Genomic DNA, 17,652 nt, shown 5'->3' on the forward strand with positions numbered 1-17,652 from the left:
TCAGTCTTTCTTCATATGAAAGTCCTGACATCCCAGGAATCAGTCTGGTGAACCTTCTCTATACTCCCTCTATGGCAAGAATGTCCTTCCTCAGATTAGGAGACCAAAACTGTACGCAATACTCCAGGTGTGGTCTCACCAAGACCCTGTACAACTGCAGTACACCAAGACCCTGTACAACTCCCTGCTCCTATACTCAAATCCTTTTGCTATGAATGCTAACATACCATTCGCCTTCTTCACTGCCTGCTGCACCTGCATGCCTACTTTTATTGACTGGTGTACCATGACACCCAGGTCTCGTTGCATCTCCCCCTTTCCGAATCGGCCACCATTCAGATAATAGTCTACTTTCCTGTTTTTGCCACCAAAGTGGATAACCTCACATTTATCCACATTATACTGCATCTGCCATGCATTTGCCCACTCACCCAGCCTATCCAAGTCACCTTGCAGCCTCCTAGCATCCTCCACACAGCTAACACTGCCCGCCAGTTTTGTGTCATCCGCAAATTTGGAGATGTTGCATTCAATTCCTTCGTCCAAATCATTAATATATATCGTAAATAGCTGGGGTCCCAGCACTGAGCCTTGCGGTACCCCACTAGTCACTGCCTGCTATTGTGAAAAGGACCTGTTTACTCCTACTCTTTGCTTCCTGTCTGCCAGCCAGTTCTCTATCCACATCAATACTGAACCCCCAATACCGTGTGCTTTAAGTTTGTATACTAATCTCTTATGTGGGACCTTGTCGAAAGCCTTCTGAAAGTCCAGATATAACACATCCACTGGTTCTCCCTTATCCACTCTACTAGTTACATCCTCGAAAAATTCTATAAGATTCGTCAGACATGATTTACCTTTCATAAATCCATGCTGACTTTGTCCAATGATTTCACCACTTTCCAAATGTGCTGCTATCCCATCTTTAATAACTGATTCTAGCAGTTTCCCCACTACCGACGTTAGACTAACGTCTGTAATTCCCCGTTTTCTCTCTCCCTCCCTTTTTAAAAAGCGGGGTTACATTAGCTACCCTCCAATCCTCAGGAACTACTCCAGAATCTAAAGAGTTTGAAAAATTATCACTAATGCATCCACTATTTTCTGGGGCTACTTCCTTAGGTACTCTGGGATGCAGCCTATCTGGCCCTGGGGATTTATCGGCTTTTAATCCATTCAATTTACCTAACACCACTTCCCGGCTAACCTGGATTTCACTCAGTTCCCCCATCTCATTTGACCCCCGGTCCCCTGCTATTTCCGGCAGATTATTTATGTCTTCCTTAGTGAAGACAGAACCAAAGTAGTTATTCAATTGGTCTGCCATGTCCTTGTTCCCCATGATCAATCACCTGTTTCTGACTGCAAGGGACCTACATTTGTTTTAACCAATCTTTTTCTCTTCACATATCTTATGTATTATGGGGAGAAGGCAAGAGAATGGGGTTGAGAGGGAAAAATAGACCAGCCATGATTGAATAGAGGTAGGCTTGATGGGTTGAATGGCCTTCTCCTTCTCCTAGAACTTATGAGCTTATGAAAGACCAGTCTCACCCTGGACACTCCCTCTTCTCCCCTCTTCCATCAGGCGAGTGGTACAGAAGTTTATCCTGTATCTTTACACTGTGGACAGCTTGATTGTAATGATTTCAAGTCTTTTCGCTGACTGGATAGCACGCAACAAAAAAGCTTTTCACAGCACCTTGCTACACGTTTCAATAAACTAAACTAAACTATTATTTCCCATATGTAACTCCATAGAAAGTCTAGATTCATAGACCTATACAGTGCAGAAACAGGCCCTTCAGCCCACCTTGTCAAGCGTTCTGGGCTAGTCCTGTTTGCTTGTATTTAAACCTTGTTCTTCCATGCTCTCTACAGTACACCTGTAGATGTTCCACACACCTATGGAAGCCAAGTCATTGGGTATTTTGAAAGCGGAGATTGCCAGGTTCTTGAGCAGTAAGGGTGTCAAGGATTATGGGAAAAAGGGAGGAGAATGGGGTTGAGAGGGAAAGTTAGATCAGCCGTAATTGAATGGCAGAGTAGACTCAATGGACTGAATGACCTAATTCTCCTCCTATGTTTAATTTCGTTTTTAATTTAGAAAAACAGCACGGATACAAGCCCCTCGGCCCAACGAGTCCGTGCCGACCAGCGATCCCCGCACATGAACACTATCGTACACACACAATTTCCCCAAGCCAATTAATCTTCAAACCTGTACGTCTTTGGAGTGCGGGATGAAACCGGAGCACCCGGGGAAAATGCACGCAGGTCACGGGGAGAACATACATACTCCATACAGACAGCACCCGTAGTCAGGATCGAACTCTGGAGTGTAAGGCGGCAGCTCTGTCGCTGCACCACCGTGGTCCTATGAACTACGACAAGAGTACTCATCAACATACCGAATCTTCTCAATCTTGATACAAAACCTCGTCTTTAAGGAGAACAAATACCATTATTAACAGAATTATTTTCACCTCTTCTTCCAGATCTGTGCTCTGTAAATTGAAGTTATGGTTGAAGTGAGCAATTTTGTTTTGATTATTCACCCGTTTTCACAGACACCTGGTCTTGAAGCTGTAAAGGTGATCAACAGAAAAATGAATCGTTACTCATACATAAACTGTAAAAACCTCCTGAAATGTTTGCAGTGCAATCATTTCCATTGCCGCTCACATTTAATACAATGTTTTTTTTCCCCCAGGAGAATATATTGCAAAATATATCCCCAGAAGAAAGGCCCAGATATAGTGGATGTGGAGAGGCTGTTTCTACACGTGGGAGAATTCATGTTCATAAGTTCTAGGAGCAGAATTAGGCCATTCGGCCCATCAAGTCTACTCCGCCATTCAATTATGGCTGATCTATCTTTCCCTCTTAACCCTATTCTCCTGCCTTCTCCCTGTAACCTTTGACACCCTTACCAATCAAGAATCTGCCATTCGCTGCTTTACAAATACTCAATGACTTGGCTTCCACACCGTCTGTGGCAATGAATTCCACAGATTCACCACCCTCTGGCTAAAGAAATTCCTTTTCATCTACTTTCTAAATCTGCATCCTTTTATTCTGGGGCTGTGGCCTCTGCTCCTAGACTCTCCCACTAGTGGAAACATCCTCTCCACGTCCCTCTATCCAGGCCTTTCAATATTCGGTAAGGCCTTTCACTTTAGTATAATTTGCAAACTTGCAAATCATGCCTTGTACATTCCCATCCAAATGATTGATAGAGATGACAAATACAATGGGCCCAGCACTGATTCCTAAGGCACACCATTGGGTTCCACTGGGGTATTTCATTGGGGTCTTTGATCTCTGATGTCTCTTTGGTCTGCTTTATGGTTGTCTATCTGTATAAAATTAAAACCTAAACTGACCAAGAACGATCCGGACCCTGCCCAGGGACTCTTTAGTCTATATGTGTGTGGGGTCCAGTGAAAAGCTTTTTTTATTGCGTGCTATCCAGTCAGTGGAAAGTCTGTACATGATTACAATCAAGCCGTCCACAGTGTACGGATACAGGATAAAGTGAATAACGGGAATAAAATTTAGTGCAATATTTCAGATACTATCGATATTGGTATTGATTTATTATTGTCAGGTGTACCAAGATACAATGAGAAACATTGTTGCTGTACTATTCAAGAGAATCATACTATACACAAGAACAACAGGTAGTGCAAAGAGAAAAACACCAGCGTGTAGAATCCAGAGTTACAGCGTTATGGTGTTACATTTACGGAGAAAGTGCAGGTAAATAAAAGCCGCAATGGGGTAGGTTGGGAGATCAGGGTTACACCCTTAGCTGAGAGTTCCATTCAAGTCTGATAACAGCGGGGAAGAAACTGTTCCTGCATCTGGTGGTACGTGCTTTAATCCTTTGTATCCTCTGCCCGATGGGAGAGTGGAGAAGAGGGAATGACCGGGGTGTGAGTGGTCCTCGATTATGTTGGCTGCTTTCCCGAGGCAGCGTGAAGTATAGATGGAGTCAATGGTAGGGAGTCTGGACCGTGTAAAGGACAGGGCTACATCCACAACTCTCTGCAATTTCTTGCGGCATTAGGCAGGGTTTGCCAAACCAAGTTGTGATGCATCGTCAAAAGGTGCTTTCTATGGTGCATGTACCAGGAGATGGGATTGGTATCAATACTTTCCAGCAATAATACAACAGTAACAATGTAGCGGTGCTGGCTCGAAGGGCCGAATGGCCTCCTCCTGCATCTTTTTTATATGTTTTTTTTCCTATGTAATATTTAAAAGTAATTTGGGTAGATAAATGGATAGAGGAATATTGGGCCAAATTCAGGCATATGGGACTAGTCATAGAATCATATAGTGTGGAAACAGGCCCTTAGACCTAACTTGACCACACTGACCAACATGCCCCATCTACACTAATCCCACCTGCCTGCGCTTGGCACGTTTTTCTCCAAATCTATCCTATCCATGTAACTCCAATTGTTTCAGTGTAGACATCTTGGTCGGCATGGACGAGGTGGGATGAATGGCCCTTCTGCTCAAATGCAGCACAGCCAGAGCTTTTGACTGTATGATGGATACTACATCATGGATGGATGGATGCTCAACAACAATCATAGTACTGAGTATAGAAGTTGAGAGATAATGTTGCAGTTGCACAAGACGCTGGTGAGGCTACATTTAGCGTATTGTGTTCAGTTTTGGGCACCATGTTATATGAAAGATGCTGTCAAACTAGAAAGGTGTACAGAGAAGATTTACGAGGGTGTTGCCAGACTCGAGAGCCTGAACTACAGGGAGAGGCTGCCAGTCTATTCCTTGGAGTGCAGAAAAGTGAGGGGTGATCTTATAGAGATGTACAAAATCAGGAGAGGAATAGATTTTGTGGACGCACAGAGTCTCTTGCCCAGAGTACGAGAATCAAGAACCAGAGGGCATAGGTTTAAGGTGAGGGGGGAAAGATTTAATAGGAACCTGACGGGTAACTTTCTCACACAAAGGGTGGTGGGTGTATGGAACGAGCTGCCCGGGAAGGAGGCAGGGACCATTGCAATGTTTAAGAAACATTTAGACAGGTACATGGATAGGACAGGTTTAGAGGGATATGGGCCAAACACAGACAGGTGGGACTAGTGTAGATGGGTATGTTGGTCAGTGTGGGCAAGTTGGGGTGAAGGGCCTGTTTCACACTGTTTGACTCTATGACGTCAGGGTGCCAAAGAACACTCTACGGTTACTCTCCAACATATTGCCCTGATATCTTTTACTTTCAAGTTATGTGGCCTTGGTATTACATCTCTTTTGAAAACTGTAGCTCCAGCTCTATAGAATTCTCTGCCCCAGAGGGCGGTGGAGGCCGGTTCTCTGGATACTTTCAAGAGAGAGCTAGATAGGGCTCAAAGATAGCGGAGTCGGGATATGGGGAGAAGGCAGGAATGGGGTACTGATTGGGGATGATCAGCCATTATCACATTGAATGGTGGTGCTGGCTTTAAGGGCCGAATGGCCTACTCCTGCATCTATTGTCTATCTGTGCTGCATTTGAGCAGCACCTCCCCTGGCAGTGGTAATCTCTGCCTGCCTACTGCAGTGGGACAAATTCAAAAGCTCCCAACACAGAGGGAAGAATGCAGACGCTTTTATGACTTCCCACCACTGACTCTATTTACACATCACGCTGCCACAGGAAAGCGGCCAACACAAACAACGACCTAAGAAGACTGGAGTAACTCAGCGGGCCAGGCAGCACCTCAGAAGAAAATGGATAGGCGACGTTTCAGGTCGGGGTCCTTCTCCAAAATCAACGACCCCGCCCAAAACGTCGTCGATTGAAAAAGGGTCTGACCTGAAAGGTTCTGGAGAAAGGGTCCTGACCCGAAATGTGGCCAATCCATGTTCTCCTGAAATGCGGTCTGACCTGCGGAGTCACTCCAGCACTTTGTGTCTTTAGACTTGTAGACTTTAATAATAATAATAATAATAAATTTTATTTATGGGCGCCTTTCAAGAGTCTCAAGGACACCTTACAAAAATTGAGCATGTAGAGGAAAAACATGTAAGGGGAATGAAATAAATAGTAGAGACATGACTAGTACACAAAGTAAAGACAGAATTCAATACAAAACACAGTATGAGGCAATTAATGCACAGATGAAAAGGGACGGGGACGTGGGGCTAAGGATAGGCAGAGGTGAAGAGATGGGTCTTGAGGCGGGACTGGAAGATGGTGAGGGACACGGAATTGCGGATCAGTTGGGGGAGGGAGTTCCAAAGCCTGGGAGCTGCCCTGGAGAAGGCTCTGTCGCCAAAACTGCGGAGGTTGGACTTGTGGATGGAGAGGAGACCGGCTGATGTGGATCTGAGGGACCGTGAGGGTTGGTAGGGGGAGAGGAGGTCAGTGAGATATGGGGGGGCCAGATGGTGGAGGGCTTTGTAGGTGAGGACCAGGATTTTGTAGGTGATCCGGTGGGAGATGGGAAGCCAGTGAAGTTTTTTGAGGACTGGAGTGATGTGATGCCAGGATTTGGTGTGGGTGATGAGTCGGGCGGCTGCGTTCTGGACCAGTTGGAGTCGGTTGATGTAGGTGGAGCTGATGCCAAGGAGAAGTGAGTTGCAATAGTCCAGTCGGGAGGAAATGAAGGCATGGATGAGTCTTTCAGCAGCAGGCGGTGTGAGAGAGGGTCTGAGTTTGGCGATGTTGCGGAGATGAAAGAAGGAGGTTTTAATGACATGGCGGATGTGAGGCTCAAGGGAGAGGGTGGAATCAAAGATCACGCCAAGGTTGCGGGCCTGGGGAGATGGGGAGACAGACTTTAGAGATACAACTGTGGAAACAGGCCCTTCGGCCCACGGGTCCACGCCGACCGGCGATCACCTCTTACACTAAAGGACCTGTTCCACTTTCCCGAGCTGCTCACGAATTCCCCCGAGTTTTCTCCTTGATTCAAACTCGGAGAATGTTCGTAACGGGTCCGTGGATATATCGTAGCGGCTCGTTATGTCAGCCGTAGGCACTCGGGGCATTAAATGTTGCAATTTTTCTCCTCCCGACTATCTTTTTACTCGTGGACATTTTTTGTCATGCTGGAAAAAACATCCCGACTTACCTGATGCCCCGAGTACCTCGGGCTGACATAACATGGAAACATAGAAAGTAGGTGCAGGAGGAGGTCATTCGGCCCTTCGAGCCAGCACCACCATTCATTGTGATCATGGCTGATCGTCCCCAATCAATAACCCTTGCCTGCCTTCTCCCCATAACCCTTGATTCCACTAGCCCCTAGAGCTCTATCTAACTCTCTCTTAAATCCATCCAGTGTTTTGGCCACGAATGCCTTCACCGAAATCCACAAATTCACAACGCTCTGGGTGAAAACGTTTTTTTTCTCATCTCAGTCTTAAATGGCCTCCCCTTTATTCTAAGACTGTGGCCCCTGGTTCTGGACTCGCCCAACATTGGGAAAATTTTTCCTGCATCTAGCTTGTCCTTTTATAATTTTATATGTTTCTATAAGAGCCCCCTCATCCTTCTAAACTCCAGTGAATACAAGCCTAGTCTTTTCAATCTTTCCTCATATGACAGTCCCGCCATCCCAGGGATCAATCTCGTGAACCTACGCTGCACTGCCTCAATCACAAGGATTTCCTTCCTCAAATTAGGAGACCGCTACGATATATCTACGGACTCCTACGGACCTGTTACGTACATTCTCCGACTTTGAATCAAGGGAAAAACTCGGGAGAATTTGTGAGCAGCTCGGGAAAGTGGGACAGGCCCTTAACACTATCCTACACACTGGGAACCATTTACAATGTTACTGAAGCCAATTAACCTACAGACCTGTACGTCTTTGGAATGTGGGAGGAAACCAGAGCAATTGGGGAAAATCCACGTGGTTGCAGAGAGACGGTACAAACTGCGCACGACCACCATCCATAGCCAGGATGGAACCCGGGTCTCTGCCGCTGAGAGGCGCCATAAAATTGTTGCACCACTGTTTGAACCAGCATCTGCGAGTCCTTGTTTTTATAACCAAGGACCCATCACACCCCTGTCATTCCTTCTTCTCAACTCTTCCATCGGGCGGAAGATAGGAAGATTTGAAAACACATACCAGGAACACCTTCTTCCCCACTGTTACACAGACTGTTACACAGAATAATCCTCGCATGTGCAATACATGAACTTCCAATCCACCCTATTGCTGTAACACTATATTTTCTCTGTACACTATTTGTTTCTACTCGGCGTGTACTCGCTAGAATTTAGAAGATTGAGGGGGGATCTTATAGAAACGTACAACATTCTTAAGGGGTTGGACAGACTAGATGCAGGAAGATTGTTCCTGATGTTGGGGAAGTCCAGGGCAAGGGGTCACAGTTTAAGGATAAAGGGGAAATCTTTTAGGACATTTTTCACACACAGAGTGGAGAATCTCTGGAATTCTCTGCCACAGAAGGTAGTTGAGGCCAGTTCATTGGCTATATTTAAGAGGGTTAGATGTGGCCCTTGTGTCTAAAGGGATCAGGGGGTATGGAGAGAAGGCAGGTATGGGATACTGAGTTAGATGATCAGCCATGAACATATTGAATGGCGGTGCAGGCTCAAGGGGCCGAATGGCCTGCTCCTGCACCTATTTTCTATGTTCTTTAGTTCAGTTTAGAGATACAGCATGGAAACAGGCCCTTCAGCCCACCAAGTCTACCCCAACCCGCGATCCCCGTTCACACTGGTTCTATGTTATCCCATTTTTTCATCCACTACCTCCACGCTCGGGGCAATTTACAAAGGGCCAATTAACCTACAAACCTGAACATCTTTGGGATGTGGGAGGAAACCAGAACCAGTATGAGGAAACCCATGCCGTCACAGGGAAAACGTGCAAACTCCAAACAGACAGTGCCCGAGCTCAGCGACGAACCCAGGTCTCCTGCGTGTTAGGCAGCAGATCTCCCAGCAGTACCAATGTGCCGCTCTGTTGTAGAGTCTCAGAGAAACAGAAACAGGCCCTTCGACCCAACTTGCCCACGACGAGAGGTTGGGAACACAAGGACTTTAATTAGTGGAAAACAGGAGACTGAGTGGTGATATTACAGTCAGAGTCATACAGCGTAGAAACAGGTCCTTCAGCCCAACTTGCCCACATCGACCAACATGTCCCACCTGCCTGCATTTGGCCCATATCCCTCTAAACCTGTCCTATCGATGTACCTGTTTAAATGTTTTTAAATGTTTTGGTAATATCTGCCTCAACTGGCAGCTCATTCCATACACCCACCACCCTTAGTGTTAAACAGTTACCCCTCAGGTTCTCCCCTCACCTTAAACCTGTGTCATCTGGTTTGCGATGAGTTTACTGTGCATCCAACCGATCTATAGTATCCGTCATGATTTTGTACACCTCTACAAGATCACCCCTCATCCTCCTGCGCTCCAAGGAATAGAGTCCCAGCCTGCTCAACCTCTCCCTATAGCTCAGACCCTCGTCCTGGCAACATCCTTGTAAATCTTCCCTGTGTCCATACCAGCTTGACAACATGGTTCCTCTAGCATGGTGCCCAGAACTGAACACAATAGTCTAAATGTGACCTCACCAACGTCTGATATTTGTGTCCACAGTTTGATGAATTCACTTCTGTTCTTTAAGATTTTGTCTTTCTTCATTGCAGTTTTACATTGATACTGTTTTCTTTTCCAGTGTTGAAGATTCGTCAGGACCGGATTACAAAGGTAATTTAATCCAAAAACACAATCCACAATGATATGGCACACTGTAACTATATGGATGCGGCAGGCAATAAGAAAGTGAACACCTTAACATCTGACCCTCACAGTATGATCTATCATCACACACCACCCTGGCCACGCTCTCATCTCGCTGCTACCATCAGCAATAAGGTACAGGAATCTGAAAACCATGTCCACCAGCTTGTGGCCCCGACCCAAAACATCGTCTGTCCTTTTCCCTCCACAGATGCTGCCTGACATAGAGGGTGCAGAGAAGATTTAGGGGGATGTTGCCTGGACTCAAGGGTCTGAGCTATAGGGAACGTTTGAGCAGGCTAGGGCTTTATAACTTTCTTTTCTGTTTATTATATTGTTTACAGAGTACTATGTTTACATCTTCAGTTGTGCTGCTGCAAGTAAGAATTTCATTGTTCTGTTTAGGGACATACTATATAACAATAAAACACTTGACTCTTGAAATGCTGTTTTAGTCCCTGCCTCAGCTACCTCCTATGGCAGCTCGATCGATAGACCCACTACTCTCTGAGTGAAAAGGTTGCCCCTCAGGTTCCTATCACATATTTCTCCCCTCACACAAGACCTATTTCCTCTGGTTCTTAATTCCCCTACTCTGGGTAAAAGACTGTGTATTGGGGGAAAGTCTACATTCTGTTAAGCAACTCCAAAGATGTACGGGTTTGTAGGGTTAATTGGCTTTGTAACATTTTAAATTGTCCCTAGTGTGTAGGAGAGTGTTGGTATGTGCGGTTCGCTGCTCTGTGTGGACTCAGTGGGCTGAAGGGCCTGTTTCTGTGCTGCATCTCCAAAGGAAAACTACTGACCATTCAGTTAATCTGATTTTCGTTTCGTTACAGTTGTGGAAAGATCCATCCAAGAGCCCAAGGAAAGATCGGACAGTTTTCCAGAGCGGGAGTGTTGTGGGTGACGGTGCAGAGAGGGTCAGCGATGAGATTGCCTCAGAGAGCTTGATGTCTACTTCCAGCATGGCCCAGGATCTGGTGAAGCGGAGGCTCTTCCAGCAGAGGAGGATGAGGACCCTTCTGTTGAAGAGGTTCATGGAGCCGAGGAGCAACCTGACCTCCTTGCAGCTCTCAACCTGGTCCCTGGCGGTGGGCGCGGTCCACGAGCAACGCAGGAGGTTCCTGGCCAGCTTCTGCAAGACGTTCTACATCAACAAGCACCGCCGTTCCCTCATCCGCCTAGTGTCCCAGGTCTACGTGGAGGAGAGGCACAAGCTCCTGTACTGTGAGGTTCCCAAGGCCGGCTGCTCCAACTGGAAACGTATCCTGATGGTATTGAGCGGAGAGGCCTCCTCCCCACACAACATCTCGCACGACTTTGTGCACACCAGCAAGAAGCTGAGGCGTTTGGACAGCTACAACCTGAGGGAGGCCAACGAGCTTCTCAACGGCTTCACCAAGGTCTTGTTCGTGAGGGACCCCATGGAAAGACTGGTGTCTGCTTTCCGGGACAAGTTCGAGCACCCCAACAACTACTACCACCCGGTCTTCGGCAAAGCCATCTTGAAAAAGTACCGGGCCAACGCCAGTGAGGAAGCCCTCAAAACGGGCTCGGGGGTGAGGTTCAGCGAGTTTGTCCGCTACCTCTTGGATCCCCATAAACCCATCGGCATGGACATTCACTGGGAGCAAATCAGCAAGCTGTGCTCACCCTGCCTCATCAACTATGACTTCATTGGAAAGTTCGAGAGCTTGGAGCAAGACGCTAACTACTTCCTGAAGCTGATCGGCGCCCCTCAGGGTCTACGCTTCCCGAGTTTCAAGGACAGGCATTCCGCGGATGAGAGAACTACCTCCACTGTGGTCAATCAATACCTCGTCCAAATAACCCCCTTTGAAAGACAGCAGCTATACAACTTCTATAACATGGACTACCTGATGTTTAACTATTCCAAGCCACATCTTTAGCGCGGAGTTTGGATTGGGAGTGTAATTATCAACAAGAGATCTTTAATATATTTTGTGATGCAGAACCTTCTTCTTCTTGCGTATGGCGTGCACAGCTGAAGGTTGAAGGACAACTTGTTCTATTTGATCTTATTTGATTGTGCACGCCAGGTTGATTGCATTCGTTGAAACAGGGCGGACCACGTGAAGGTTGCAATCTTCCACCCCATGCAGAACCTATTTCCTTTGGCACCTAACCAGAGGACATAGGTTTAAGATGAAGGGGGAATGATTTAATAGGAAGCTGAGGGACAACCTTTTCACACAAAGGGTGGTGGGTGTACGGAACGAGCCGCCGGAGGAGGTAGTTGAGGCAGGGACTATCGCAACATTCAAGAAACATTTAGACAGGTACATTAATAGGACAGAGGGATATGGGCCAAAAGCAGGCAAGTGGGACTAATGTAGATGGGGCATGTTGGTCAGTGTGGGCGTTGGGCTGAAGGGCCTGCTTCCATGCTGTGTGACCCGATGGCGAGTACTTTCCTATGGATTTGGAGTAATGTTCCAATGTTTTGAGTTGGCGTATGAGTTGCTTTAGCTCGTGGCCAAGAGGAAATGGGGTATTTCCTGAGCTGAGTGTTTCATGAACTTGGGCACTGTGTACCAAGCTAATTCAATTCAGTTCAATTATATTTTATGGCCACATATACCTAGGTACAATGAAATCCTTTCGTTTTTGCATATAACACAAAGTACGCAAAGAGTTGCCACGTTTCTGGGTTTGAAAGAACTTATCCGAGCCATATTGGTCCCTCTCTGTTCTCAGCCACCCCCCCCCCCCCCCCCCCCCATTACTACTGATGAAGGTTGTTTTTTGCTAAAACATTGACAACATTTCTAAGTATTGGGTGTTTCCAGGGCTTTCTGTGGTATTTTTGAATGAACCCTGCGATACACCTAAGATCACTGTAAGAATCCTAGTCTTCGACAATTCCATTATTGTACAATGAGCAACTTGCAAAGTAATAGAGAACACAGTCTGCACTTTGGGGTAGTTGTGGTGTAGAGGGGATATAGTTATATGAACAATCTGATTTCCCTCCCTAAGTTTCTGATACACTTCCGTTTGGCTCGAACCCGGGTCTCTGACACTGTAATGGGCCTGTCCCACCTAGGCGATTTTTTTCTGCGACTGCCGGCGACTATCATAGTCATAGCAGGTCGCCAAAAAAACGGCGACTGAACTCTCCTACGACAATGTCTATAACAACCTGCCACCTAGTGGACGTCAAGCTACCGACAATCGGCGACCCATTAAGACGTCCACCTACGAACACACCTGGGACAACCTATGTCCACCCGCGACAAGCTACGACAAGGTAAGACAATTCAGTGGCAATTCTGTCGCCGGTTAACATAGGTTGACGTAGGTAGTGGCCAATGGAATTCACCGAAGTCAGCAACGGCAACAACCTTCGTCATCCTGGCGAGAACCTACGACATCCTGGCGACAACCTACGACAGCACCTACGTCAGGAGAAGTCAAGCTACACACATTGGCATCAAGCCAACTGTCCCCGACTGTCGCTGAAAGGTTTTGAACATATCAAAATCCAGCGGCGACCAGAAAAACGCTACAATTCTTTGGGCGACTGAAGAGACTGCTCACGACCATACAGGCGAGACCCCGGCAACCATGTGGCGACAGCCTAGTCGCCTGTAGTCACCTAAAAAAACGCCTAAGTGGGACAGGGGCATAAGGCAGCAACTCTAATGTTGGGCCACCGTGCCACGCTTATTCAACACATTCGATCCTGACTACAGGTGATATCTGTGCGGAGTTTGCACGTTCTCCCCACAACAGCATGAGTTTCCTTTGGACGCTTCTGTTTCCTCCCACATCCTAAAGATGTGCGGGTGTGTAGGTTAATTGACCCTCTGTGAATTGTCCCTTAGTGTGTAGGGAGTGGATGAGAAAGTGAGATAACAAAGAACTAGTGTGAACAGGTGATTGATGGTTGGCGTAGGATCGGTGGGCTGAAGGGCCTGTTTCTATGCTGTATCTCTTAATTCAATTCAATTCAAACCTTTTGTGATATTACCGAGTGCTATCAATAACATATATTCTGGGTAAAATGTGCTGAATAATACAGGAGTAAGTTTTAAGATGTTCTCAAGTTGCTCTGGATAATTTTATGTTTTCATTTCACTTGGATTTTTTCACTGGAAAACTGGAATAAAACCATTAAAAACTGAAAATGCTCAATGGCATGGGCAGCATCTGTGGAGGGGGAAGTAGAGTTAACGTTTCAAGTAAATGAGCTTTCATCAGCTGCTCAGTACTTCCAGGATCAAACATAGACCAGTACAGCACTGGAACAGGCCTTTCGGCCCACAATGTCTGTGTAAAACAAGATGCCAAGCCCAACTCTTATCTGCCTGCACGTGATCCATATCCCTATGTGCCCTCCGTATCCAAAGTCTTCAAAATGGGCCAAGTGTTTGATTATAATCTGATTTCCATACATGAATATACCAAGGTCATTCATGTGCTGCACCTGTTGATCAGAGCCTGGCTCGACTGTGGAATGAAATTAGGAATGTAATTTAGCCTAACCTTATTCATAGCTAATCCAATTTAAAGCATAAATATTGCATTCAAGGGTAAGTTAAAAGACTTGCTACAGTATGCACCAGATTGCTCAATTTCAAGCTGAAAAATGCAAAAGTTCCGTACCAATGGGAAGGGGGACAATTATGGAGGAATTGATGATGGGATCTGTATGTTTTCCTCACTAATATAATATCCACATTGGTTGTTTTAAATACCAATTGTGAGAGAGTAAATAAGGAAGAAATCTAGGCAAGCTTTCGGAATGTGACGGACTGAACTGCAGATGCTGGTTTACACCGAAGATAGACACAAAATGCTGGAGTAACTCAGCAGGAGAGGCAGCATCTCTTGAGAGAAGGAATGGGTCTGAAGAAGGGTCTTGACCAGAAACGCCACCCAGGGCTTTGGAATGGTTGATAAAAAGATGCCATTAAACACTGCCTAAATTTCAAGGTTCAGGGCAGCACAGTGGCACAGCTGGTAGAGTTGACGCCAGAGACCCGGGTTTGATCCTGACCTTGGGTGCTGTCTGTACGGAGTTTGCACGTTCTCCCTGTGTCCCAGATAACTGGGTTCCTGACCTCAGGCGCATGGGTTTCCTCCTGGTTCCTCCCACATTTTCCAAAGACGTGCATTGTATGTTAATTGGTTTCTCTAAATTGCCTCCAGTGTGTAGGGAGTGGATGCTAAAGTGTGATAACATAGAACTAGTGTGGATAGGTTCGATGGTTCTTTTTTGTCATGTATGCTCAGCACAGTGAAATTCTTTTGCACAACCCACAAATGCACACTTGCCATATTCTGGCGCCATTTGCAAAGAAAAAGCCCAAAGTCCGGTCCACATGCTGGAAGTACTGGAGCGACTCTGAGGCAGGTAAGCCCCAGGCTGCTGCAGCCCCGTGACCTGACGTCCCTCTCCTCACCCGACCATCTTTGTGCCCCGGAGCCTCCTGCACACGACTTTGAAGGTGTTGGAGTCAATTCCCTCTCCTACCAGCCCACTCCTCCCTTCCATCCCTCCCTCCCTCCTCAACTCACCGGTCTGCGGGGCTTCCGAGCTTCCCGCTTGTTGGCAGCAGCCCGCCGGGTCTTTGTTCTCATCGGCTGTCGTGTGCGTCCTTCTCAGCCGGTTGCTCGCTGGTCTGTGTGGATTTGGTGGGCCAACGGGCCTGTTTCCACGCTGTATCACTAAACCAAAGTAATCTCTGTACTAAACAAAGCAAGTCAATAGACAATAGGCAATAGGTGCAGGAGTAGGCCATTTAGTCCTTAGAGCCAGCTGATCATCCCCAATCAGTACCCCTTTCCATGGCTGATCATCCCCAATCAGTACCCCGTTCCTGCCTTCTCCCCATATTCCCTGACTCCACTATCTTTAAGAGCCCTATCTAGCTCTCTCTTGAAAGTATCCAGAGAACCGGCCTCCACCGCACTCTGAGGCAGAGAATTCCACAGACTCACAACTCTGAGAAAAAGTGTTTTCTCATTTCCCTTCTAAATGGCTTACTCCTTATTCTTAAACTGTGGCCCCTGTTTCTGGACTCCCCCCATCATCGGGAACATGTTCCCTGCCTCTAGCATGTCCAAACCCTTTATAATCTTATATGTTTCAATGAGATCCCCTCTCATCCTAAACTCCAGAGTGTACAAGCCCAGCTGCTCCAGTCTCTGCAGTGCTCTACAGTGTTGAACTGTTATCTGTGCTAACAACAGAACAATTACATTCTTACTGCCCTCAGCAATATTTGGACTATAACAGCAGTACACACAAACAAATAAAACAATCAAAATTCAACAAATTCACAACTGTAGTTCTAGTGCAAAAAATCCCCAAATCCATAATGCAGCTATAGACACAACGAAGGTCATAGTTGCTGAGGTTAGTGTTGTGGAATGTTCAATATGGTTGCTAGGAAGAAGCTGTTCTTGAACTAGTTGTTCTAAGATCATTGACACAAAATGCTGGAGTTAACTCAGCGGGACAGGCAACATCTCTGGAGAGAAAGAATGGGTGACGTTTCAGGTCAAGACCCTTCTTCATGTTCTAAGATCACGTTGAGTTTCTTGTAAAATTTCCTGACTTGAGAGGTTGTCCGTTCAGTCGCGGAGTTACATTTTGTGGGACTTTATTCCTTGGAGTGCAGGAGGCTGAGGAGTGATCTTATTGAGATATATAAGATTTTAAACTTTAGAGATACAGCGCAGAAACAGGCTCTTAAGTCCATCGAGTCTGCGCAGACCAGCGATCACCACAGCATACACTAGCATTATCCTCCACACACTAGGGACAATTTACAATTTACCGAAGCAAATTAACCTACAAACCTGTACGTCCTTTGGAGTGTGAGAGGAAGCCGGAGCACCCGGAGAAAACCCATGTGGTCTCAAGGAAAACTTACAAACTCCATATAGACAGCACCCGCGGTCAAGATCGAACCATACCACTAAGATTATGAGGGGATTAGATTGGGTGAATACACAGAGTCTTTTAACCATAGCAGGGGAGTCAGAACCAGAGGGAATGGGTTTAAGGTGAGAGGGGAAAGATTTAAACATATGCCCCTTTAGCTCTTCATTCCCTGACTGGGAAAAAGGCTCCGTGCATTTACCCGGTCCCTCATAGAATATGAACAGTACAGAGCAGGAACAGGCCCTTCAGCCCACAATGTCTGTGCCGAACATGATGCCTAGATAAACCCATCATATCTTCCTGTACATGGTCCATATCTCTCCAACTCGTGCATCACCTCTTAAATGTCACTATTAACTGCTTGTGATTTTATACTCCTCTATAGAGTCTCTTGCCCAGAGTAGGATAATTGAGAACCAGAGGTGGGAAAGATTTATAGGAACATAGAAACATAGAAATTAGGTGCAGGAGTAGGCCATTCGGCCCTTCGAGCCTGCACCGCCATTCAATATGATCATGGCTGATCATCCAACTCAGTATCCCGTACCTGCCTTCTCTCCATACCCTCTGATTCCCTTAGCCACAAGGGCCACATCTAACTCCCTCTTAAATATAGCCAATGAACTGGCCTCGACTACCCTCTGTGGCAGGGAGTTCCAGAGATTCACCACTCTCTGTGTGAAAAAAGTTCTTCTCATCTCGTTTTTAAAGGATTTCCCCCTTATCCTTAAGCTGTGACCCCTTGTCCTGGACTTCCCCAACATCGGGAGCAATCTTCCTGCATCTAGCCTGTCCAACCCCTTAAGAATTTTGTAAGTTTCTATAAGATCCCCTCTCAATCTCCTAAATTCTAGAGAGTATAAACCAAGTCTATCCAGTCTTTCTTCATAAGACAGTCCTGACATCCCAGGAATCAGTCTGGTGAACCTTCTCTGCACTCCCTCTATGGCAATAATGTCCTTCCTCAGATTTGGAGACC

General features: G+C 46.4%; 1 protein-coding gene across 2 annotated transcripts in view; it reads left to right on the top strand.

Moving 5' to 3' along the window:
• chst9 (carbohydrate sulfotransferase 9) overlaps positions 1 to 12,012 on the top strand; it is a 53,559-nt gene extending 41,547 nt beyond the window's left edge. For both annotated transcript variants that reach the window (XM_033019491.1, XM_033019492.1), the window contains exons 3-4: positions 9,690 to 9,721; positions 10,594 to 12,012. In XM_033019491.1, the coding sequence (XP_032875382.1) occupies positions 9,690 to 9,721; positions 10,594 to 11,667 (1,106 nt within the window). In that variant the 3' untranslated portion in view covers positions 11,668 to 12,012. The remainder of the gene's footprint in view (positions 1 to 9,689; positions 9,722 to 10,593) is intronic.
• The last annotated feature ends 5,640 nt before the right edge of the window (positions 12,013 to 17,652 follow it).

The sequence above is a fragment of the Amblyraja radiata genome, chromosome 4 (genome assembly GCF_010909765.2).
Source record: "Amblyraja radiata isolate CabotCenter1 chromosome 4, sAmbRad1.1.pri, whole genome shotgun sequence".
NCBI classification, from domain to species: domain Eukaryota; kingdom Metazoa; phylum Chordata; class Chondrichthyes; order Rajiformes; family Rajidae; genus Amblyraja; species Amblyraja radiata.